We start from the raw sequence: 25,027 nt of genomic DNA, 5'->3' as shown, positions 1-25,027 counted from the left end.
GCAGTATACAATCGTTTACGGCCTTGAAAAATGCAATATCGCCCTCCCAGTGGCTGATTTCTTTCACATTTTTCACAGACCTTTGGGGCCGTGAGTCAAACAGGCCCACTGAGTTTCGTTCCGATCAGCCTCCGTTAACCTTGCCTAATAGGTGCTCAAACATCATCACCAATAGTGGCCATGTTTTTTTTTAGATACACAACTGTCTTTATAGACACTTGTGGCACTTTGGACCAAGACCATGCACCGTGATTTTTATGTTGAGAGGACAAATGGTTACGTAGTTAGCCATTTTAATGTTTTTTCCCTCTTATAGCTCAACCAAGTGGCCAAGCTCTGCAATTTTTTTCTGTGACCTCAGATTGAGCTCTTACATAGGTGTTCTGAGTTTGGCGGAGATATCTTATTTGGTTCAAGAGTTACAGGCATTTTACTAAAAATGGCCCTGCTCCTTTCAAACGTTTTGGTGTGCCTTTGCAAGGGTGAGTCGAAAGTTAAACTTTTTTAAATTATTGATATTTATTCTAGACAATCTTTCTGCACTGGTTTGGTTCCAATCAGGCAAAAAACCTAGAACAATTCGCAAAAGTCCAAAATACCCGAAAATTTCGCCAAGGCTCACGAATGAATCTGAGGCATGCATTTTGTCCCGTGTGAGCCAAGCATTTCAATTACATAACACACTTGAGCCTGGGACTGATGCTTTAGGAGTTAAGAGCGATTCCGTATTTTTGATCGCTGTAGCGCCCCCGTCAGGCCGATTAGGACGAGCCTTGGTGATGATGTAGGGGGTGTGAGTACTACCATCCCTCCAAGTTTCAAGTCTCTACGACTTACGGTTTGGTCTGCACAATCAGTTTTGGGTAAAGATTGCTCATACTTGACCATTTTAACAATTACAATAGGGTTTCAGCGCTATGCGCTTGAACCCCTAATATATGTGCTTAAATTCACTCATATACATACACACATAATGTATTTCTATGTCAGAACGGGTTCAGTGTGACAAGACTTTTTCAAAGGGCTTGAGGGGAAAAAGAGGAGCAACAGAAGAGAGGAAAGAGTGAAAGAGGAAAGTGTGAGAAAGGAAAGACAAAACCTGTGGAGTGCCACAGAGGAGAAGAGAAGACCAGATTGAAGAAAGGTTGAGATGACTTAAAAGAGGTCAGTAAGAGAAGAGGAGAAAGAGAGAACCAGAGTGAATCTCTCACTCGGGTTTAGAGTGGCTGTGGTGTTTCCATTTGGCACCATGACTATAAAACACTCAAAATGCCTTTTACACACTCAGACGCACTCGAAACAGCATGGAATTCATCTCACCATCACTTCAATGTGCACGCTCACACACAAACAGTCATCTTCTAAGACAAAACTGTGTCTGTTTAAATAAAAGAAATGTTCAGAAAGCTATAATCCTTTCATTTCAACCAAAATAATGACTATTTACTGTTGTCTTTCTAGAGCTGCTTTACAGCAAAAGTGAATTTTGTTTGCATCACTAAATTACATTTTTTTGTCTACAACTGTAAAGCTGCTCTAAAACAAAATGTATTATATAAAGCACTATATAAATAAAGGTCACTTGACCTGACTTGACTATTAAAATAGATAGTTTTTAACTATCTCTGTGCTAACTATAGAGGAAAAAATCTGTTGAATTGATTTAAACATGGTTAAATGTGTAAAACAGCAGTAGTATTCAAAGCTAAAAGCTTCAGCAAATTAACAAAACTGTGAAAATAAGTTAAATGTTAAATGCAAGTTTTTGCTTGTTTTTAATCAAATTAATTACGAACTTTGCAAAAATATATGAAAAATATTAAGGCTGTCACATGATTAATCGCATGCAAACTAAGTTTGCGTTTGCCTAATATATGTGTGTGTACTGTGTGTAATTATTATGTATATATAAATACACACAAATTAATTAACGTATATATTTAAGTGAAATATTTGCATTTATATATAATGCAAATTATATAAAAATGTAATAAATACATATACTTATAAATATTTCTTAAATGTGTTTGTATTTATATATACATAATAATCACACACAGTACACACACATATATTAGGCAAACTCAAACTTTTATTTTGGATGTGATTAATTACGATTAATCATTTGACAGCCCTAAAAAATATCTATAATACATATTTACATAAGCCTCACTAGCATAGTTCAAAGCAATGCATTTTGCAATTAAGTTGACAGTGTATAGGACTTTTTGTAGAGTGTTTTATGCGTATTTCACAGGATATTTCTGTTACTGTGAGGAAATGAGTCGTAAAAAGTTCAATGAGCGTTTCCTCCGTGCTTTATGTTAAAGAAACATCTGTTGAATTATGTCACTGTTGCTGTCACAGTCTCTCCTTTCTCTTTTTATGTGCTTTATGCACACTTCTGCTTCTGCTGGTGTAAACTAATGACTGTGCGTTTGGTGGTCTTGCATGAGTGTGTAACATCAACTGACATATGAGTTGTCATGGGTCTGCTTGCGTAATGCACTTGTGCTGGGAAGAGGTCTAATTAAAGTACAGCAATCAAACACTGCAAAATGACTCCACCAAACACTCAGTTTTCAAGAGGGAATTAACTGTTCTTGATTACTGTCAACTTTTGAAAAGCACTGCATTTGAATAGCCTGCGTACAGTATGTACAAATGTTTCTGTGAACATTCTGAAACGTCGCGACTTTGTTATAATTGTGTGTCATCATTAAAACAACAAATCAATCATCAAGTTTTTCTCCATCAAATCGTTGAAAACAAAGCATGAGGTAATGTTTATATTTTTTAACTGTCTGTTGTGATCCAGACAGTTGCCAGGGCATTCCAAACTCATAAATCAGATACCACAGATAGAACATCGTGTCATTAGTACATTATTCCGCTCATTGTGCATGTCTTTGTGAGCACGATCAGATTTAGGTGTGAGAAGTGCATTTAATTGGGCTTGGTAATCAAATACCTTCTGAGAACATTAAGTTTTCATCCTGGAGTGATAAAACCTGATCTTGTGTAAAATGCGAACATCAGATTTATGGTCTAACTGCCTAGTAAAACTGTGAAAAGAGCTTTTACAATCGATAATATCCATTACACAGATGCATAACTCTGATGTAAAGACTCGAAAACTGACTGTTCTTGGCAGGTTTCACTCAGATATAGCGACAGTTGCTGTGTGAATCAATAGCTCATGAGCTGTAATTATCATATAGCCCAGAGTTATTTATCTATTGAAGATTACCTGAGAAAACCCTGAGGAACAGGTTCTCAGAATCAAAGATTTAAGCTGTGAAAGACAAGGACAAGGAACACAAAACGGTTTAAAGTTCAGTCTACAAGGATGTAATCATATTTTTTAGGATTGTGAGGATCAAATGTAAAACTGCAGCAATCAATCATTTAAATCAAATCATCACCCACAAATTAAACATACTGTCATTATTTACCCTCACGTCGTTCCAAACCCGTAAGACCTCTGTTTGCCTTCGGAAAACAAATTAAGATATTTTTGATGACATCCGAAAGCTTTCTGACCCTGCATAGACAGCAATGTAACTACCACATTCAAGGCCCAGAAAGGTAGTGAGGACATTGTTAAAATAGTCCATGTGACATCAGTGGTTCGACCGTAATGTTATGAAGCTACAAGAATACTTTTTGTGCGCAAAGAAAACAAAAATATATATTTGTTTTTCCAACAATTTTGTCTGCTCTGTGTCAGTCTTCAACGCACATTCAGGAGAGTATCACGACTGCTTCGGATTTGATCAAAAATATCTTAAATTTGTGTACTGAAGTTGAACAAAGGTCTTACAGGTTTGGAACGGCATGAGGGTGAGTAATTAATAACCGAATTTTCATTTTTGGGTGAACTATCCTTTTAAGAGAAAACAGCACTTGCTAAATAACAACATGTCAACGACAAAATATTTATACTTTATATTCTCTATCTTTCAAAAGTTCAGGGACATACATTAAGTTTTATTTTTTCCCAAATTCCGTTTTTTCCGTTTTAATTTTTTGGAGTATGTTTTTTTTTTTTCCATTTTAATTTTTCTGGACTCCTTTTTAATGGTTAAATTCAATGTCATTAATCAAAAAGCATGTCTAATTACTTAAAATCATAAAACTTAAACAATTTAACATCAAATTATTAAATGTTTAACATAAATTACATGTTTAGAACCCTATGAAATGTTTTAGTTTTGCCCACCTTATGATTTATTACCAAATTCTGTGTTTTTAGCATGTCTAATTATTTGAATGATAATAGCCTTGTTTATTTATAATGTTTATTTTTCTCAGAAATTCTTTGTTGTGTATTTGCATTTTTCTGATTATAAAATGAAGGCATAAAGCATTAATTTGATTTATCTTTTAATTAATAAAAATTAAACAATTTTTTTTTGGCAAATAAAGGGGATACACTATTACAATTAAAACACTGAAGAAATATATGACGTATTTCTTTAAAATGAGCATTTCTTTCTGGCTACTTTGTATAGGTTTCTATGTAAGTACTGGTACTTCTGATTGGGCTGAGGCTGGAATTTAGCGAGTTTGAAGTAAAAGTATTTGATCACTGAGCATTCACTCAGTATCATTATCTCATTTTTGACCGAGATGGCTTTTAGCTGGTTTTGCAACTGAACTCTTCATATAATTATTCCTTAAAAATAAGGTTTTCATCATTTTAGTAGTAGTAGTAGTAGTATTACGTACATTCTGCTGAACAATAGTAATGTATTCCTGCCACAGTGTCTTAAATGAACTTTTATTTCGACGAGTTGTCTTGAATACCTTTAAGTTTCTGTGTGTATATGATATGACGATAGTTTTACTCAAATGAAACAGTAAAATGCTCATGAAGTGTCTCTCAGAGCAGTTCTGGAGATGTTGTTAATGTATTTATGTCCTCATTTAGTGAGAGGCAGATGCTAATATCACCGCAAGTGTCACGCGCTTCAGTACGAGTAGTAAACAAAACCGCCGTCTGCGCCATTCATTAACACAGACACGCAGAATTCATTTTAAATAGTCATTTTGCAGCTTAATATATATATATTAAGCTATAGTCCATATCGCTATTTAAGTGTAATGACCTACTTTTGATTAATTGTTCTAAACTTTGACAAATTCCATGACATTCCGCTTTAAATAGTAAATTCCTTTTTTATGACTGAATTCCGTGATTCCGTCTGCATTTTCTGCATGGCGGAAATCATAGGACTCTATTTTATTTTGTAAAGTTGCATTAAAAAAGATTAAAAGTGACAATAAAGACACTTAGTATACAACAAAGAATTCAAAGACAAGATATTTTGAGCTTTCCATTCATCAAAAAATCCTAAATAAATACATAAAATACAAAAATACTAAGCAGCACAACTGCACAACATTGATAATAATTCAAATAATACAAATCAGCATATTTGAATGTTTTCTGGAGGATCATGTGACACTGAAGACTAGAGTAATGATGCTGAAAATTCAGCATTGCATCACAGGAATAAAATAGGTATTTAAAATTGTAATAATATTTCACAATATTACTGTTTTTACTTTTTAAATTAAATAAATGCAGCTTTGGTGAGCCTAAGAGACGACGACTTCTTCAAAAAAACACATTTAAAAATCTTACCAACCTCAAACCTCAAACAGTAGTGTATCATGGTTTAGCTGAGTCAGGACAAAAACGGGTCAAGTTCTGTGTCAGATTCCAGAACATACGGTGCCCCTGCCTGGCATTGTGGGTAATCTACAGTAGCAGCACGCAGTCACACAGGAGGACGTGGCTTTAGACACGCTGCTAATCTGAACCTCGCCGGTTTAAAGTGGAGAAGAGCTAGCCTGAGCCTCTTCAGTCTCATTTCCTCCATCTATTGTTGTGGAAAAACATCTGAGAATACAAGCGAGGAGGGGAGGGCAGGTGGAGGCAGAGGAACAGTCCCATCTGAGGCTGATAAAAATAAACTTCCCTACCCTACATACTGCCTGCGCTCTCTGCTCTGCAGGGCACATGTGTATGTGTGTGTTTTCATGTGTTTGTGTGTGGGCAGATGAAACATGAGTGCTATCCATGCACCTTTTTCCATTCATCCCTGCATGCATGTCCGTCTAATCAAATCTGGAGTTGTGATTATTAGCGTACCTGATCGTTTGATCTCTTTCCACATGGTCCAAAGACGATTTTAAAGCAATCAAATACCTAAAATCAAATCTGATTCAATTTCCCTCATGTCTTTTTGATTTCCAAGGGGGGAAAACCTATATTACGGTATAAATATTTTCCATTTCAGAGGAATTTGGCGGAGTATTGTTTTAGGTGTGTGCGCTCTAACGCCGCGGCTTAGTTTCTGAAGAGGATACGGAGAGTTCGCATGCTGCAAATGCAACCCAACACCAGATTCTTGGCGTGTTTGTGGATTAAAAGCTTAATTAAAGTGAAATAAAACTTCACTCATTCCTTCATGAGATTATGGGTGTCTTAAAACATTCATTTTGGAATGAGATAGCTTTACACCAAAAACATTAATCCACCACACAAATCTGCACACACACACACATACAGTACTGAAGTAGCCAATTTCTTGTTTCTTTGTCACTTGTTTGAGACAACATGCAGCCACATCCATTATCCTGTTCTTTATGTCTTTTCACACCAGTTGACATTTATGTAAAGGTGTTTTTGTTAACCTGCCCCGGGAACTTTCGGCTCAGAGGGGACACTGATACCACCCTGTGAGGAACACCAGTGCTCAGTCAGGACTTCCTCACGGGTGGCTTCCTCTCCACACACACACAACTCCATTCTGTGGAAATACGGCTATAGGGACTCTATGCATTTGTACTGGTTTGGTTGTTCATGTGAGGGACACATTTTTAAATGATCCTCACAAATGTAGTGAAACATATCAAAAATAACTTGTGAAGACATTTAAAGTGGTCCTCAGTATTTGAAAGGTTAATTATTTAGCCGAATAATCTTTTGATTCAAATGTGATAATGTCAGCAGGTTTCTGTGAAGGTTAGAGTATAGTAAATATCATTATCATATATGAAAATCATTATCTCTATGGCAGGACCTCTGGGAAATTTTGTCTTCTTGTTAATGGCTCAACTTGTCTGGGTCACTTGTCAGGATATTCTAAAAATGTGTTTCATGTGGTAACATTTAAATCAACTGATAAAATAAAATAAAATAAAATAAAATAAAATAAAATAAATATTTCCAAAAAAAGATTTTCCAAAAAGTCAAAAAAGCATTAAAAATAATAATAATAATAATAATAATAATAATAATAATAATAATAATAATTTATTGTCTGAAATTAATCATATTCTGAGGTAAACATTACAACATAAAAACACAATATTAGACAAATAAACCTGGTTTATAACTATATTAATGCTATATTAAGTTATATTCCCTAAATATTCAACATATATTAAAAATGCTGTGTTTTTTAAAATGTTTTAATTTTTTTATTTGTGTTTCTTTAGGTTTGTTTTAACACTTTCTTTAATCTAACCTATTTTGATTACCAAAAAAAAAAAAAAAACTGGAGAAAACTTACAAGAACTGTAAAAACTATGGAGAAAACAAACTGGAAAAAGATTAAAAAAAAAAAAAAAGTCCAAAATTATTATTATTTTTTTTTAAATAATTATTTATTGTTTCAAATTATTTCAAATGTGTGTTACCATTGAAATGTATGTTTAAGGGTGATATCAGGGTCAAATAAATAAATAAATAAATACATACGCTGGCAACAAGACATTGTTTTTTTACAATATTTTTTCTGCATTAATAATATTCTGCAGTAAATGTTACAACATAAAAACATAAAACATAAAACATAAAAACACAATATTAGACAAATAAACCTGGTTTATAACTATATTAATGCTATATTATGTTATATTCCTTAAATATTCATGTTATGAATATTTAAAATGTAAAATGTAAACATAAAATGTTTTTTAGAGTTTTGTTAAAACACCTTCTTTAATCCAACCAATACTGACCAAAAAATAAATAAAAAACCTTAATTTATCACAAGAACTGGAAAAAGTGGAAAATCCCATCCAGTCCAACACAATAAAAATGGCAAACAAATGGTAATATAAATAGAAATTACTAAAGCCCTGAAATCACCCATTTTACCATTAAATAAAAAAAAGTATTTTATTTTAAAAATTATTTATTTACATGTCAGGGTCAAATAAATAAATAAATAATTTGGCAACACTTTCTAACACACAACTCACAATCTAACCTTAATTGACTACAAAAAAAAAAAAATAAAAAATAAAAAAAAAAAATTCTTGGATTCTCACAAGAACTGTAAAAACTATTAAGAACCCCATCTAGTCCAACACAATAAAAATGGCAAACAAATGGTTTGATTTTGGGTGCAATGATCCATTTGTCTGGCCAAAGGAAGACAGAGTTATAAGGGTCATATATACATATATAAACAAGATAAATAAAACAATATGTTCTAGTGACTAATAAAGAAAACTATCCGGATATGTTTATAGCAAATCATAAATAACAAACAAATACATTCTCTCCATGAGTAATTACTTACATACACCCGCATGCATTTTAATTGATGAGAATGCAGCAAAGGATGAATCAGCCAGACTGTGGTGACAAATGTTCACAGGTGTGTGAGTTTGCCCTGGTGCTGGTGGATATCAGAAACAGTCTTGGCATTTCACCAAGTCGTGTTTGCTTAGATCAGCCTAGACTACACTGCAAACACAAACACACACATACGCACACACATGCTCTCTCTAGGCGCAAAAACGCGAACACATATTCCCTCTCCATCTCTCTTTGTCTCGTTCTTCATTGTTTTCCACACAAACAGTGTGTGTGTGCCTGTAGGTGTCAGTATTTGATACGGTAAACAGCTCCAGACGTGTGTGTGTTGGGGCAGATGAGAGCGCTGGGTACTTAAGAAGCCCCCCGTGTGTTTGTGCGTGCTGGATCGAGCACGTCTGTCGCCTGACAGTCACACACCGCGCTTCATATAGAGCTCAGCTTCCACCAGCCAGCTAATGAGGAGCTGTCAGTGCAATTAGAAAGCTGGCAGAGAGAGAAATGGCTCACTTTTATACAGCCATCTGCCCTGACTGGTAAACCTCTCTCTCTGTGTGTCTCTACCTAATTACAGAGGGATGGTGAAACAGGCTCTCGCATTTAAACCCTCGTACTGTGAATTCGCTCCTGACAGTTCACTTCATCACGAACGCCAATCGGACGGGAAGAGCTGTAATGTTTTAACAAAACCGCACCGTTAAAAACAGCCACCTTGCGTTATACGGTCTGCAATTATCATAACACACTTCCTTAAAACACTGGGAAGCGTATAAACAATTTACTCTTGCTGAGCAACAAAAGTGGAGGAAAGTAAAGTACAATTACATGCAGAGAAGAATATAATAGATTAGCGGTTCTCAAGCAGTGAGCCGTGACCCAATGGATAGGATAAAATCCAACATCATGCATAGTTATTACAGCAAAATAAATAGGCTTTTCCACATTTCGTTTTTATGGTGCAACTTTGGTATAACTTGGCAGACGCTAAGCAAATTAACAGATGCCAACATGGACAGTTTAAATGACTTTCTCATATTCAAAATATGGTGACCCAAGGTGAAAATAATTTACTAATTATTATTACTAAAATAACTGCAAACACTTATTGTGCAAAACCACCGTCATAAATCATTATGATTGACTCAAAAAAGTATATACATTAAATACAGTTTAGTCTATTTTTGGCGTATGAACTGTACATGTAGGTGTTTCAGGGAAACAATGCATGCCAGCGGTTTAAACATTCCCACCTGTGTATCCAGACAGACGCACTTAGCCCACAGGCTCTGTAAACTCTGTAATTCGTAAATCTTAACAACACACGGCAGATTTAATCTGTGCATGAAACTGAACTTATAACCCAATACTGTGCGATACATAATACTGTATTATGTAGAATTAAACCTAAATGCTTCCTTGAACGTAATACTGTGAATTAAACCTCTAAACTCTGCAAAATGAATGCATTTGTTAACCTATAAAAGTGGTAAGAGCTAAAACAACTGGTTTAGATCAAGTCAGATGTGTTTTAATAGTACTGAATCAACCATAACAGGTTACATAAACAAAAGTAATACTTAAAGGTCAGATAAGGTACAAAAACTGCCTTAAATAACGATACAGATCCACTTTTTGAGGTTTAACTGTCACCATATTGCAAATAAATTCTAGTCTAATCATGACAAACTGTACATCGTTGGAAAGGTCTAAGACTCCTAAATAGATATTTTACGACATTTTTGTGTTACAAATTATGTAGGAAAAGTAATAGATAAATATATGTCAAGAGTGTAATTTAAAAAAATCTACATCATAACATGAGTTCTGATCTTTGTTACAAAAGATCTTCTTTGTTGCCTTTTTCCCTAATACAATTTAGAAATCATAAGAAATTATATATCAGTTCAAAACTTAAAATCTCAAAATTCATCCTTTGCAAGGCATTTTAAAATCAGACATTGCATTACCATGAAAAATGTACATTAAAATCATATTACAAAATGTTTTCATTCAGTAATTATACAAATTTAAGTCTGGATAGTGCATTTTTATGTCTGTGTTTAAAAATGGGAGTGACAGTTAAAGGGTTAAATGTTAAAAATTAAGAAAAAATAAATAAAAACTAAGATTACTTAACACTTAAAAAAAAAAGAAGAAGAAAAGATTACTGGAGTGTTTTACAAGAAAAAAAAAATTCTGCTTTATACTTTAAAATTTCACATTCAATTCAGAGTTACTTTGTAATTACCTGTGAAATTTACTTGCAATTTCTGAGTGAAAGTTGTTAAATCCTACACCAAATTTTGCTATTTGTATGAAAACTCAAATCCTACAACAAATTTTGCAATTTCGGTGTAAAAATTGTTACATCTTACAACTAATTTCGCTCTTTCCGTGTAAAAATTGTTAAATCCTACACTAAATTTTACCATTTCCTTGTAAAAATGGCTAAATTCTACACCAAATTTTGCCATTTGTGTGAACACTCAAATCCTACAACAAATTTTGTTACATCGTACAACTAATTTTACCATTTCCATGTAAAAATGAATAATCCTACACCAAATTTTGCCATTTGCGTGAAAACTCAAATCCTACAACAAATTTTGCAGTTTCTGTGTAAAAATTGTTAAATCTTAAAACTAATTTTGCCTGTAAAAATAAAATTTTTAAAACTAAAAAAATTAAATCCTACATCAAATTTAGCAATTTCTGTGTTAAAATGGTTAAATCCTACAACAAATTATGTCATTTCTGCGCAAAAATTCTTATATCCTACAACAAGTTTTGGCAATTTCTGTGTAAAAATGGTAAATCCTACATTAAATTTGGCAATTTCTTTGTGAAAATTCTTAAATCCTACAACAAATTTAGCAATTTCTGTGTAGAAATGGTTAAATCCTACAGCAAATGTAGCAATTCCTGTGTGAAAATTGTTAAATCCTACACTAAATGTTGCCATTTCTGTGTAAAAATTGTTAAATTCTACACCAAATTTTGCCATTTCTGCATGAAAATTCTTAAATCCGACAACAAATTTTGGCAATTTCTGTGTGAAAATTGTTAAATCCTAAACCAAATTTTTGCATCATGATTTGAAAGCTGAATAAATAAGGACAATCTTTGGCCGAGATACAACTATTTGAAAATCTGGAATCTGAAGGTGCAAAAAATCAAAACACTAAAAAAAAAAAAAATGCCTTTAAAGTTGTCCAAAAGTTAAAATTCTTAGCAATGCATATTACTAATCAAAAATTAGGTTTTTTACATATTTACGGTAGGAAATTGACAAAATATCTTAATGGAACATGAACTTTACTTAATATCCTAATGATTTTTGGCATAAAAGAAAAAAATCGATAATTTTGACCCATACGGTGTTTTTTTGGCTTTTGCTACAAATATACCCGTGCTACTTATGACTGGTTTTGTGGTCCAGCGTCTCAATTATTAAATCATGTATCACATTTTGCGATTTCTGTGTGAAAATAGTTAAATGCTACACCAAATATTTTCAGTGTGGTTGCGCTACTAATAAAAATCAAATTTTTGATCTAAAGAGAAAAAAATCACTTTCAGTAACACCACTGTAATATTTTACTTATGAATAACGCACACAAATATCTATATGTATCCATGACTTTCACTAATGAAGTCCAGCTCTTTTCAATAATATCTTTCAAAATCACCAACCATGGATAATTAAACCATGTGAATCATATCAACGAAATCTCCCTGAGAAGCACACGGACCCGTATGGCAACTTCAGACAAGAAAGCATCAAGAAACTTCAACATCTGCTCTTCTAAAATTCCTCAATCACTCTGAATTCTGATCTGGCAGAATCACCATAAGCAGCAGAATCAGAAGGTGACTGACCTTTATATGAGAGTTTGAGTCGGGGTACGTTGTTCTTGCTCCTCTGCGCGTCGGTTCCTCTGAGCGCCCACAGCAGCAGTACAATCCCCCACAGGTAGTCCATGTTCACCCCTTGGCTGCGTGCAGTCCACCGGCCTCTGGTAAACACTGTTTCGTTCAGCAATCCAGTCCTTCGGAACGCCACCTGAGGATGGAGCAGGTGTGTCTGTGTGTTAAACAAGTCGCGCAACGATCACATCTCTCCTGGTGAAGCAATCACAGGAGCCTCAGGAGAGGACCATGAGTGTCCACACCACTCACTGCCTCACTTTAAAGTGTGTTTCTGTGGTTGTTTATCTCCTAGATGTTGTGCGCTCTTCCTCTCCGACTGTTTTAAATAGTAACACGGTTGAGACTAAACTCAAGCAAAGCTCGGTGGAGCCCTAGGCGCTTCTCTCTCTCAGCGCACACACGGTCACAGCGCAAGACTGAGAGAGAGCGGAGCCAGCTGAGAAAGACTGTGAGTGAGAGAGAGAGCGAGCGAGAGGAAAGGGGAGGGCTGTGCTTCCAGCAGAGGATCCTCTAGGTAGACTTTTTTCTTACTTCCACATCCCACACGCACTGTCAAAGTTGCACTCAGTCTACAAGAATCATTCTGACATTGGAGGGCATGTGCGGTGTGGTGTGGTGGATATTTCCTAACCTCAGCGTCCTGGTTGCTCAATGTTTATTTTGTTCTATATCTAATGCAAGAACAGACTTTATGTCCTGCTCAGGATATTAGGAAGTTGTGCTTTCCTGTCCGTGTCTCGCACCGTTCTCTGCCGCCCAGGAGTCTGAAAACACTCGTCAAACTCCACCCTCACACCAGACGTTTATTTTTAGCACGTCTCCCCGTGTGAGGTGAAGGCGTGTGGCAGGAAGGATGATATTCCATGTTTAAAGAAAGGCTGGTCAGGGCACTTATAAAGTTAAAGGGATAGTTCATCATTTAGTCACTTTCATATTTCACATATTGGTCATTTATACAGTCAAGCTGCAAAAGAACTGCATAAAAGTATCAAAAGTGAAGAACGGACTGAATTTTAAGATGTTATTTGATGATAATCTTCTCTTGTGATGGAGCTCAGAAATTATATTTATATAAATATAAATATTAAGTTTTCAGTATTGATAATAATAAGAATTATTTCTGAAGGATCATGTGACAATGAAGAATGGAGTAATGATGCTGAAAATTCTGCTGTTGTCACAGAAATAAATTACATTTTAAAATTTATTAAATTAGAAAACAGTTATTTTAAATTGTAAAAAATATTTCACAATATTATTGTTTTTATAAAGTATTTTTGATCAAATAAATGCTGCATAATGAGCATAAGAAACTTGTGAACTGTAAAAGATAAAAATATATATAATTATAATTTCACATGTTTATTTGTGTAAAAGAGTAGTTTAGACATTCATTCTCCCATCTTTTTTCATATAAATATAAAAAAATAAACATAAATATAAATATAAATAGTTTAAGGTCAGCAGGATTTTTTTTTTTTTAGAAAAAAAAAAAAACTTTTATTCATTAAATTGCATTAAAAGGATAAAGAGTGACAGTAAATAAATATTTATAATGTTGCAAAAGATTTATATGATAAATAAATGCTGTTCTTCCGAACTTTCTATTCATCAAAGAATCCTAGATTTTTTTTTTAATTAAAATCAGCAAATAATAAGAATTGTTTTTTTAATAATAAGAATGATTTCCAAAGGATCATGTGATAATGAAGAATGGAGTAATAGATGATGAAAATTCAGCTGTCGTCCAAAGAATAAATTACATTTTTTTACAATATTATTGTATTAATAAAAGTTGAATTTTTTGACTAAATAAATGCTGCCTTGGCAAGCAAAAGAAACTTTTTAACTGTAATTTAAATATATAAAAATAAAAAATATACATATATAAATTCACATTGTTACTGTGGCTTGGACATTCCTTCTACCATCTTTTTTCATATTTCACAGAATAAATAAAATAACTTGGAGAGGATGACATGAGGCGTGAGCAAATAATGACAGAATTTTAATTTGTCCCTTTATATATAACTAGTTTGACAATATATTCAGTAAAAAGAGAGCTAAATCAGTTGAGTTAAGATTTAGCTAAACAAAAAGCTGGGTTAAGAACAACTCAACAGTTGGTGAAATATGGACAAACTCAGCGATTACGTTGGTTTGACCCGGCGGCTGGGTTAAATATTTAACGCAACCTTCTGGGTAGTTTTATTTAACTTAACAATTGCTTAAAAATTACTATATTCCTGGCTTAAAATGAACCTAAAATAGGTTGTTAATTAACATTTATTAATATGTTCAATAAATTAACATTTATTAATAAGTTAAATAAATAATAATTAAATACTAAACATTTTTTAAATGCTTATTAATAAATGTTCCCTTTTTGCTTGACACCTCAAGTTATCATGTGTGTGATCACAACCTATTTTGGGTTTTGTTATGTGTCACATAGTAATTTTTAAACAATAGCTGAGTTAAATACAACTACCCAGAAGCTTGGATTAAACATTTAACCCAACAAACCAGTCATTGGGTTTGTCCATATTTCACCCAGCATTTTTTTAGAGTGTGTGTGTGTAGGCGCATATTTGATTGACACCAGTTTCTGTGACCCCGCCCACTCCACCCCAAATCCATTGACCTCATTATCTCTGACCCCTCCCCCACAGAACATACCAACATTTCTAGAAGACAATGGAGCAGTCCATCAGCAATTCCAGCGCTTTCAATCTGAGCTCTTTTTAATATGCCAAAGCCGTGATGCTGCCTATTGTAACATGATAATGTTGAACTACAGGCCACCAGACTTCTCTTCATATTTCTGTTTGGCACAAACCACACAGAGCATGAATACTTCAGTAATTGGGATTTAATAGGTTTTGACAAACGAGCTCGCGACTGACAGGACTGTCCAAGCTCTCAGCAACAGACGCCATTTGAGAGGAAAAAACAGACAGGATACTGGGAATATTTCACATGATATGATATTATTACTTTCTCAGCAAAGTATACAATACAGAAGTAAAAGGCTGGGCATATTACAACAGTTGCATTTATTTGATCAAAAATACAGTAATACCAGCAATATTGTGAAATAGTATTACAATTTAAAATAACTCTTTGCTATTTGAATATATTTTAAAATGTCATTAGTTCAAAGTTGGATTTTCAGGGTCACATGATCCTTCAGAAATCATTCCAACACCCTGATCTGCTGCTCAAGAAAAAAAAAGTTTATGCTGATTAACATTTTTGTGGAAACTGTGATATACTAACATTTGAATGTATGAAAATATAGACAGAAAACTATTATTTTAAATGGTACAATTGTACAAAATGACTTTTTACTGTATTTTGATCAAATAAATACAGTCAGGTGAACATAAGAAACTTCTTTTCAATAATGTCAAACTTTGACGAGTGATGGTGCTGAAAGTATTAAACGTAGAGCACTGTTGTCAGTGTAGGTCACTATGAAATCTGGTAAAAAAAAAAAAATGCTAAATTTTTTCCAAAAATTTCCAGTTAAATTTTTCTGGATTCCATTCCATTTTAATTCTTGTTCAAACAGCATGTCTAATTAACTGAAATCCTGAAACTTACAGCAATTTATTGTTATTTTTAGGGTATATGAAATATATATATATATATATATATTTTTTTTTTTTACCAAATTTTGTTTTTTCCATTAATTTTAGGTATTCCATTTTATTGTTTTCGTTACATTTTAATAATCAAAAGCAATCTCTAATTAATTGATTTAATTAAAAAAATATTATTATTATTGATTTTATTTATTTATTTATTTTTTAGAAGCACTGTGTTTTGACATTTTTCTGGTAAATAAATTCTGGTAAAAGTTTTCTTCTGGTAAATATTTCAGTAAAAATTGTATTAGTAGTAGTACTATCATTACATTTAGTAATATTTTTCCTGTCACAATTTATTCAAGTTAAACCTAACTTTTATTTTGAATGGTTGCTGTGAAGACCTTTAAGTTACTGTTTGCATATGATATGACGGTAGTTTTTCCCAAAAGAAATGGTAAAATGCTCATTAAGTGACTCTCAGAGTAGTTTATGTGTTCATGTACTCATATACTGAGGCAGCAGAGGCTGAAAGCAACGCGAGCGTCACGCATGCTTCAATATGTGTGTAGTAAACGAAACTGTGCGTCTGCGCCATTCATTCACACAGAGACACACAGAACATGCACGAACATGCATTTAAGTAGTATTTTTGCAGCTTAATATTCACAAACACTAGTCCATATCGCATTTTGATTTAAGTGTACTGACCTACTTCTGATTTATTCATTTAAAATTTGGCAAATTCCATGATATTCCATATTATATAGCGAATTCCATTTCATGACTGGATTCCATGATTCCGTCTGCGTTTTCAGAGACACTCAAATTTTGTAGACATTAACAAAAAAAAATTAGCGCTAATGTAAAATCTTGTCAGGAGTTAGTCCTAACTTATAGACAACGCAGTTTTTGCTTACTGTGTGAATTTAAGCATCCATTTGTCACAATGAGAAATGCCAGCTGTACGATTAGGCTGAGAAGGCTAAACTCTGTTTATTCAAATTGATGTGGAGTCATGATAAAGTAGCAAGTGTTTGCCTGCTATATAAAGGTTTGGACAGAGAGCCTGCTAATGGGTAAATAATGAGGCCGGCACGCAGAGCAAGAGCGGCAGTCTGCCAAGTTAGTTCAAGTGGCGTTCAATTTTCATTAAAGTTGCCTCCTACTACAGTGAGCTCCCCACTGATTCCCCATCTAATTGATGTCTGCTTCCAGCAAGAAACACAAACTTCATTGAACTTCACACCTAAATTAACACATCAGATTTGACTACTGAACCCGATGAAGGGATGTCTAAAATGTCTAAAAAATAGTGGAAAAGTACATTAAATTGGCCAAAATACCATCCATGTATGTATTCTATTCTTTTCTGTCCCATTTTAGTTCTTCTCTGCCTCATTCATCTATCCCATGAGCCTCACTGAAGCATATTCCTACATGACTCCAGGGTCCAACTATTACACAACTCAATTCAATGCCACTCACTCACACAAGGCCAGTGTGGCGTCATTCAGCGTTCCGGTCTTTTCTAGCAAATCTCACATTGGAATCAGATGACCAAGGGCCTGAGGTACATAATTTTAATATCAGATCGGAAGAGCGAGCGTCTGCGGAAAGCAAACATCCATGCATGCAATTCAAGACAAACAAGGGACTTTCATGGAACATTTCCACCTTTCATGTCCAAAAAACGCTGCTCCGGTGTAAAAAAGGCATCATTTTTACAAATAAAAGTCAAGTCAGTGCATCTCAAATCTTATTTTGCAACAGACACCTTATTTTTTAATATTATTAGTCCTATAAACTGCATAGGCTCAACAAAAAGCAAAATATTTGACACAGCATAGACTGAATAGGAAAGTTTATGTGCTATTTCTCAAGAATCTGTGCTAGCAGGCAGAAATAAATAAAGCCCTTTGGAGCAGCGTGGAAGATCCAGAACTAATTCTCTTTCAAACACACTCAATGATATGAAAACTGAAGCTCCTGAGAGTTTGTATATTCAGGCTGGAAGAAAAATCTTCATCTGGAAGATCGTTTGGCTATTGCTTATTGTCTTTGTGGAGTAACCCAGCCTGATTCTGTAAACCCTCCCAAATCACGTGTCAAGCTTTTCAAGGTCCACATCATTGTATAAAAACTAATATAATCATTTATTCCTAATTTATTCTTACTTTCATAAAAGAGAGAGATACTAAATACTAAAAATTTTAGTACATTGTTACAAATTTTTCTTTTTAAATATACTGTGTTCTTTTGAACATTCTATTGTATTATTTTCCACAAAAATATTAAGTTACATAACTGTTTTCCACACTGATCAGCATATCAGAATGATTTCTGAAGGATCATGTGACACTGAAGACTGGAGTAAATATGCTGAAAATTCAGCTTTGCATCACAGGAATAAATTATTCACTATTTATTTTTTATTTTAAAATTAATTTTAAAATATATTCAAATATTTATTATAAAATTATTATATTATAATATATTATATTATATATTTTAATAATTTAAATGATTAAATTTAAAATATATTTAAAATACTATTTAAGTATTATATATACTCTGCCGCTCAAAAGTTTGGGATTAGAAAGACTTGGTTTTTTAAAGAAGCCTCTTATGCTCATCAAAATAATTTATTTGATCACAAAATTCATAAAAAAAAACAGTAATATTGCAAAATGTTATTACAATATGAAATAATGGTTTTTATTTTAATATACTTTAAAATATAATTTATTCCTTTGATGCAAAGCTGAATTTTTATCATCTGTTACTCCAGTCTTAAGTGTCACATGATCTTTCAGAAATCTAATATGCTGATTTATTATTAGAATGATCAATGTTGGAAACAGTTGTGCTGCCAAATATTTTTTGGAACCTGTGATTGTTTTTTTTTTTCAGGATTCTTTGATGAATAACAAGTTAAAAAGAACAGCATTTATTCAAAATATAAATAATTTCTAACAATGTAAATCTATGCTATGACTTTTTATTAATTTAACACATCCTTGGTGAATACAAGTATTTATTTCTTTCAAAAAAAAGAAAGAATAAACATTTACTGACCCCAAACTTTTGAACAGTAGTGTATATTTTTAGAAAATATTTATATTTTAAATAAATTCTGTTCTTTTTAACCTTTTATTGATCAAAAAATATCTGAGCTTTCCCTTAATACTTAATTTAACATAATTTTAAAGCTGAAAATCAGCATAACAAACACATTTGCACTGAATACATATCAACAGGTTATAAAGAATGCTAATACAATTACTATAATCATTTGGGACTAACAAGAATCTGCTAAAATCCAACTGGATAAATTGAAAAAAGCATTTCCAGTTCATCCAGCAGGATCTTATTTGATTCTTAGTGGATTTGTTGATGATCATCTTTGGATTGGCTTCAAATTATGATAAAAGTTCCATTAGAATTTCTTAAAGATTTCTGACTAAAAATGATGAACTACTTAAACATTTTCTGAATCATTCAGACCAGTTCTTTAGTTAACAAGCTTGAAACTAACTGTTCAACAAACACTTATCTCATAGGGTGAGTTTAGTCATTTAGTTCAAATAAAAAGATACAAAATTAAAAATTCTTCTTGCACTTTTAATGATCTATTAACAGTGAATCCACAGGAAACATGAAGGTCCCACTCAGAACTCATTAATACAATACAAACCCTCCTATCAGCCCACACAGAACACCCTCATCCATACAGGCCCAAAGACAAAAAGACATGCCCACACCTTTTCCATACCCCCATCACCCTCTTTAAAACCTTTCAGGCTCCATCCACCCTTCCTGGCCCCCTCTCGACCTCCACCCACTACTGACCGCTTGGGTGGAGCGCTCGAGTCCTCATCTGTTCAAACACTCTGGGAAAGTAATCTCATAAATGAGGCTGTTTAGCTCAGCCATTTGTCCAAGAGCCCACGCAGAGTCTGTCCCGGGACTGTGGGACCGTGTGACAGGTGTGAGAAGATGCTTTGGAAGGCAGTGTGAGTTGTGATGAAAGAAAAAGTGAGGAATGATGGTTTACCTGTTATGATAACGCAAGACGACACAATGAGCTTCCACAAACACTGCTTTATCAGACTCTCAATAAAAATCAAACAGCGGCTGAGGAAAGTGATTCAGTCTCATGGGGTTTTGTGGTAAATGTGATATCACTTACAAAACAATACTATGGTACTACTATGGTGTTTTGGACATGGTACTATGGTAAATGTAACATCATTTACAAAAAGTAGCATTGCACTACAGTAAATGTGATACCACTTACAAATTACCATGGTGCTAATACCATTTTTTGACACTGTATTATGGTTAATGTCAGATCACTTACAAAAAGTACCATGGTACTATGGTAAAAGTGACATCACTTACAAAAAGTAACATGATGCTACTATGTTTTTTTGGACATGGTACTGTGGTAAATTTGACATCACTTACAAAAAGTAACATGGTGCTACTATGGTTTTTTGGACATGGTACTATGGTAAATGTCAGAACCCTTACAAAAACTACTATTGTATTTTGGACATGGTACTACAGTAAATGTGACATCACTTATAAAAAATTATTGTACTATGGTAAATATGATACTGCTTATAGAATACCATGGTGCTATTATGGTTTTTGGAGATGGTACTATGGTAAATGTCAGAACACTTACAAAAAGTACTATGGTAAATGTGATATCGCTTACAAAAGTACTATGGTACTACAATGGTATTTTAAACATGATACTGTGGTAAATGTGACATCATTTACAAAAAGTACCATTGTACAATGGTAAATGTGATATCACTTACAAAAGTACTTTGAAAATACTACTGTTGTAATTTGGAAACAGTGCTATGGTAAATATAATGTCTCTTACATAAAAGTACCATTGTACTACAGTAAAACTGATACCACTTACATACCATGGTCTATGTTTTTTTGAGCTGGTACTATGGTAAATGCCAGACCACTTAAAAAAGTACCATGGTGCTACTATGGCTTTTTTGGACAGAGTACTATGGTAAACCTGGTATCACTTACTAAAAATCATAGTTCTAATTTAGTATTTTTGTCCTGGTACTATGGTAAAGTACTATGGTACATCACTTACAAAACATACCATGATAATACGGTTTTTGGACATGAAGCTTATGGTAAATGTCAGAACCCTTACAAAAAGTACCATGGTACTATGGTAAATCACTTATAAAAAGTATCATGGTCCTAAGTGTTATTTTGGTCCTGGTACTATGCTAAATGTGATGCCACTTACAAAAACTACTATGGTATATTAGACAAGATACTATAGTAAATATGAAACTTTAATTAACATAAAAATTTACATTGTACTATGGTAAATGGGATAACCACTTACATAAAGCGTGGTGCTACTATGTAGGGCTGGGAATCAATTCCAAAAAGAATCGATTCCTCGATTCCAAGGCGTTGGGAATCGAGAGTCGATTCCAAAGATTGGAATAGGGCCTGGTACTGCGTTAAATGCCATATCACTTACAAAAAGTACCATGGTATAATTGTGGTATTTTGGACATGTTACAATACTGAATGCCATATAATTTACAAAAAGTACTGTAGCACTAGTATATTGTCTACTATAATATTTCAAAGTCCAATATCTCCATCTGATACACCATATCTGGTACCATATCTAAACCTTACTACTACTGAACCATACTTATCTACTATTAATCTGAAATTATCTACTATCATAGACTATATTTTCATTTCTACTGTACACAGTAGTAGTTAGGAGAGAGATACAGCAGAAAGTGGGGTAGAGGGGAGTGGCCTAATTTTCCATCGTGCCCCATCGTGATCCAAACACAGACTGTCGCCTTCTGGGTGTCGACAACTTGCCCTAACCAGGAGCAATTATTTACTCTATAAACATTTCATGGTAGAATCCTGGCTGAGACCGGCATGCAGTATTAATGGACAAGAACACCACGCCGTGTGAGTCAGTGTCTCTCTCTCAATAAAAAATGGATGGCAAAATAACGTGAAAAACCACAAAGCCATGAATAAATTACTCCGCGCAATGCGCTCGCCTTCCCACCGTGCGGAGGTTGACCCGCCTTTCCCTTAAGTGCCATCGGGCACATGGTGAAACAGGGACCCCACAGTACTGACCTTTAACACAGCTGTTAAGTTGCACAGAAGCCGCACATGTGGTTCGAATCAGATAACATTTGCTTCGGCCATTTTGCGACATTTTACACATAAACACACATGCATACTTGTAGTGCGTTAGTATGCATGTGTGCCAACTATTACACTTTTTTTTTTTTTTTTTCAAAGCTTGGGGTTGGTAAGATTGTAAAATAAAATGTAACTTTCTTACAATTTGAAATGACTGTTTTCTTTATGAATATATGTGACCCTGGACCACAAAAACAGTCATAAGGGTACATTTTTTGAAATTGGCGTTTTTTATTTGGCCGAGATACAATTATTTGAATATCAGGAATCTGAGGGTGCAAAAAAATCTAAATATTGAGAAATCGCCTTTAAAGTTGTCCAAATTAAGTTCTTAATAATGCATATTACTAATCAAAAATTAAGTTTTGATATATTTACAGTAGGAATTTTACAAAATATCTTCATGGAACATGATCTTTATTTAATTTCCTAATGATTTTTGGCATAAAAGAAAAATCAATAATTTTGACCCATACAATGTATTTTTGGGTATTACCACAAATATACCCGACTTATGATTATGGTTTATTACTATGGTTTTGTAGTCCAGGGTCACATATTTTAAAATATAATTTATCAACATCATTACTCCAGTCTGTAGTGTCACATGATCCTTTAGAAAAATCATTGTAGAGTACAGCTTAGTATTTTTGTGCAAACCGTGATTTTTTAGTGTTTTTTTTGTTTTTTTTTTTATGTGGTTTTGACTCTCTCAAACAGAGATTTCATAGCCATTAAACGCAGTGGCTCATCTCTACATTATGTAGCATCCCTCAGCATTCAAGCTACCTGCTGAAGAGGTGCATTCTGGGACATGCGTCACTGCCTACATAAATTTATTATCACTAATACATTTTTCAGGCCCATTCTACTTAGAATTAGAATAGAACTACCTAGAACTGTCATGTGCAAACATAAGCTAGACTTCATCTGAAACCCTCTCTCTAAAATCTAAATATGAAATTAAATCCACATTGCTGTAATTAACCTCATTTACGAAAGCTAAACCCAATTACGATGCAAATTCCCAGAGACTGAGAAACTCCTACCTGTAGCTTAAGGCAGCCACGGCCTCGAAGAAGATTTTACCCAACAGCCTCAGGTCCGCTTAGCGGGATTAAAGCAATTCATTCAAGTCTTTCAGCTGTAGACAAAAGCAGGTCTTTAAAGCACTACTCTTGACTCTAATCACTTTCCTAACACACATACGCGCTGGCCCGAGCCAACGTTAAGAACAGAGAGGGAACTACGGCGACAGGCAGATGGAAAACGGGATGTGAAGGAGTTGAAGGGATGAAGGGATCTGAACAGTGTCTATGTTTTAAACTATGCAAAGCTCAACTGAAAAGCTGTGGAGCTGAAAGCGACGTCACTATTTTACTCATCTGAGACAGAATTGACTCCACGTTGCCTTTAGAAGCATATGTGAGTGGTTTTATATACAACAATGGAAGGCCAAATTAGTGACAAGCCACATCAAGATAATGTTGTCTACGTTTTGCACCAATAAGAAGAGTTTTTCTAGACAAAAATACAAATATGCTACAGTATAGTCTATTATTGCATTGGTAAAGGACCAATATAAGCTCTTGCCGAAGGGTTTTGGAACAGTCGTGCTACTTTGGCATTTCTCCCATTTCCTTCGCCGACACTTGGTCTTGGTATGGGGAGGAGAAATGCCAGCAATTTTCCAGTTTGTACTTATATAAACTGGATACATAAGCACTTTCAGTTTTCTGTCCATATGCAACCACCAGCCCCTGAAAACCATCCATCATCCAGTCAACATATGCAGGGCCACCTTGATGTCGAAACCCAGAATAGTCATGAATACTTGGCAATTCGGAGAAGCTGTTCTTGAATTAGTTCACAAGAGCGTTTTGCATGCATTTGTGGATTTCATCATAGCTATAAACAACAACAACCCAACAAAAATAATTAAATAAATAAAAATATTAATATAATTCTGATTAAAAAATGTATAAGGTTCTATACTTTAACATTAGTTAATTCAGTAGCTAACATGAAATAATATATAATTTTTTAACATTTATTAATCTAATTAAATTACCAAATTTGATTTTAAATACAATGCATTTAGATTTTTTTTTCTGTTTTTTACAATTCAATATAAATAATCATCTTGTTCCAAACCTGTTTGTAATTATTGTGGTGTATTTATTTATTTATTTATTTATATTTAATTTTGAGATTTTGAAGACCATTGGGGTCCAATTTATCAAAAAATAAAATAAATAATATTAATTTTGTAAGTGGATCACAAAGATTTTTTAAGGGCATTGGGGTCCAATATTTGTTTGTATGCATGTTTTTGGTAAATTGGACCCCAGTGCTCTTAAAAATCTTCCACTTCCACAAAAAGTGATCCACTTACAAAATAATGCATACAGGTTAATGAATTGAACCTTACTATAATTACCCTAACTCCAAGAAGAATATGTGAACCTGGACCACATAACTAGTCATAAGGGTCAATTTTTTTTTAAATTGGGATTTATACATCATCTGAAAGCTGACTAAATAAGCTTTCCATTGATGTATGGTTTGGACAATATTTGACCGAGATACAACTGTTTGAAAATCTAGAATCTGAGGTTGCAAAAAATCAGAATATTGAGAAAAT

General features: G+C 33.7%; 1 protein-coding gene across 1 annotated transcript in view; it reads right to left on the bottom strand.

The window, feature by feature from the left end:
• sema3ab (sema domain, immunoglobulin domain (Ig), short basic domain, secreted, (semaphorin) 3Ab) overlaps nucleotides 1-13,188 on the bottom strand; it is a 53,716-nt gene extending 40,528 nt beyond the window's left edge. Inside the window, exon 1 of the mRNA XM_051135174.1 lies at nucleotides 12,500-13,188. Within this exon, the coding sequence (XP_050991131.1) occupies nucleotides 12,500-12,602 (103 nt within the window). The 5' untranslated portion in view covers nucleotides 12,603-13,188. The remainder of the gene's footprint in view (nucleotides 1-12,499) is intronic.
• Between the last annotated feature and the right edge of the window lie 11,839 nt (nucleotides 13,189-25,027).

Source organism: Labeo rohita, chromosome 18 (genome assembly GCF_022985175.1).
Source record: "Labeo rohita strain BAU-BD-2019 chromosome 18, IGBB_LRoh.1.0, whole genome shotgun sequence".
NCBI classification, from domain to species: Eukaryota; Metazoa; Chordata; class Actinopteri; order Cypriniformes; family Cyprinidae; genus Labeo; species Labeo rohita.
The sequence above is the reverse complement of the archived record's forward strand: the minus strand, read 5'-3'. Positions and strand labels throughout refer to the sequence as shown.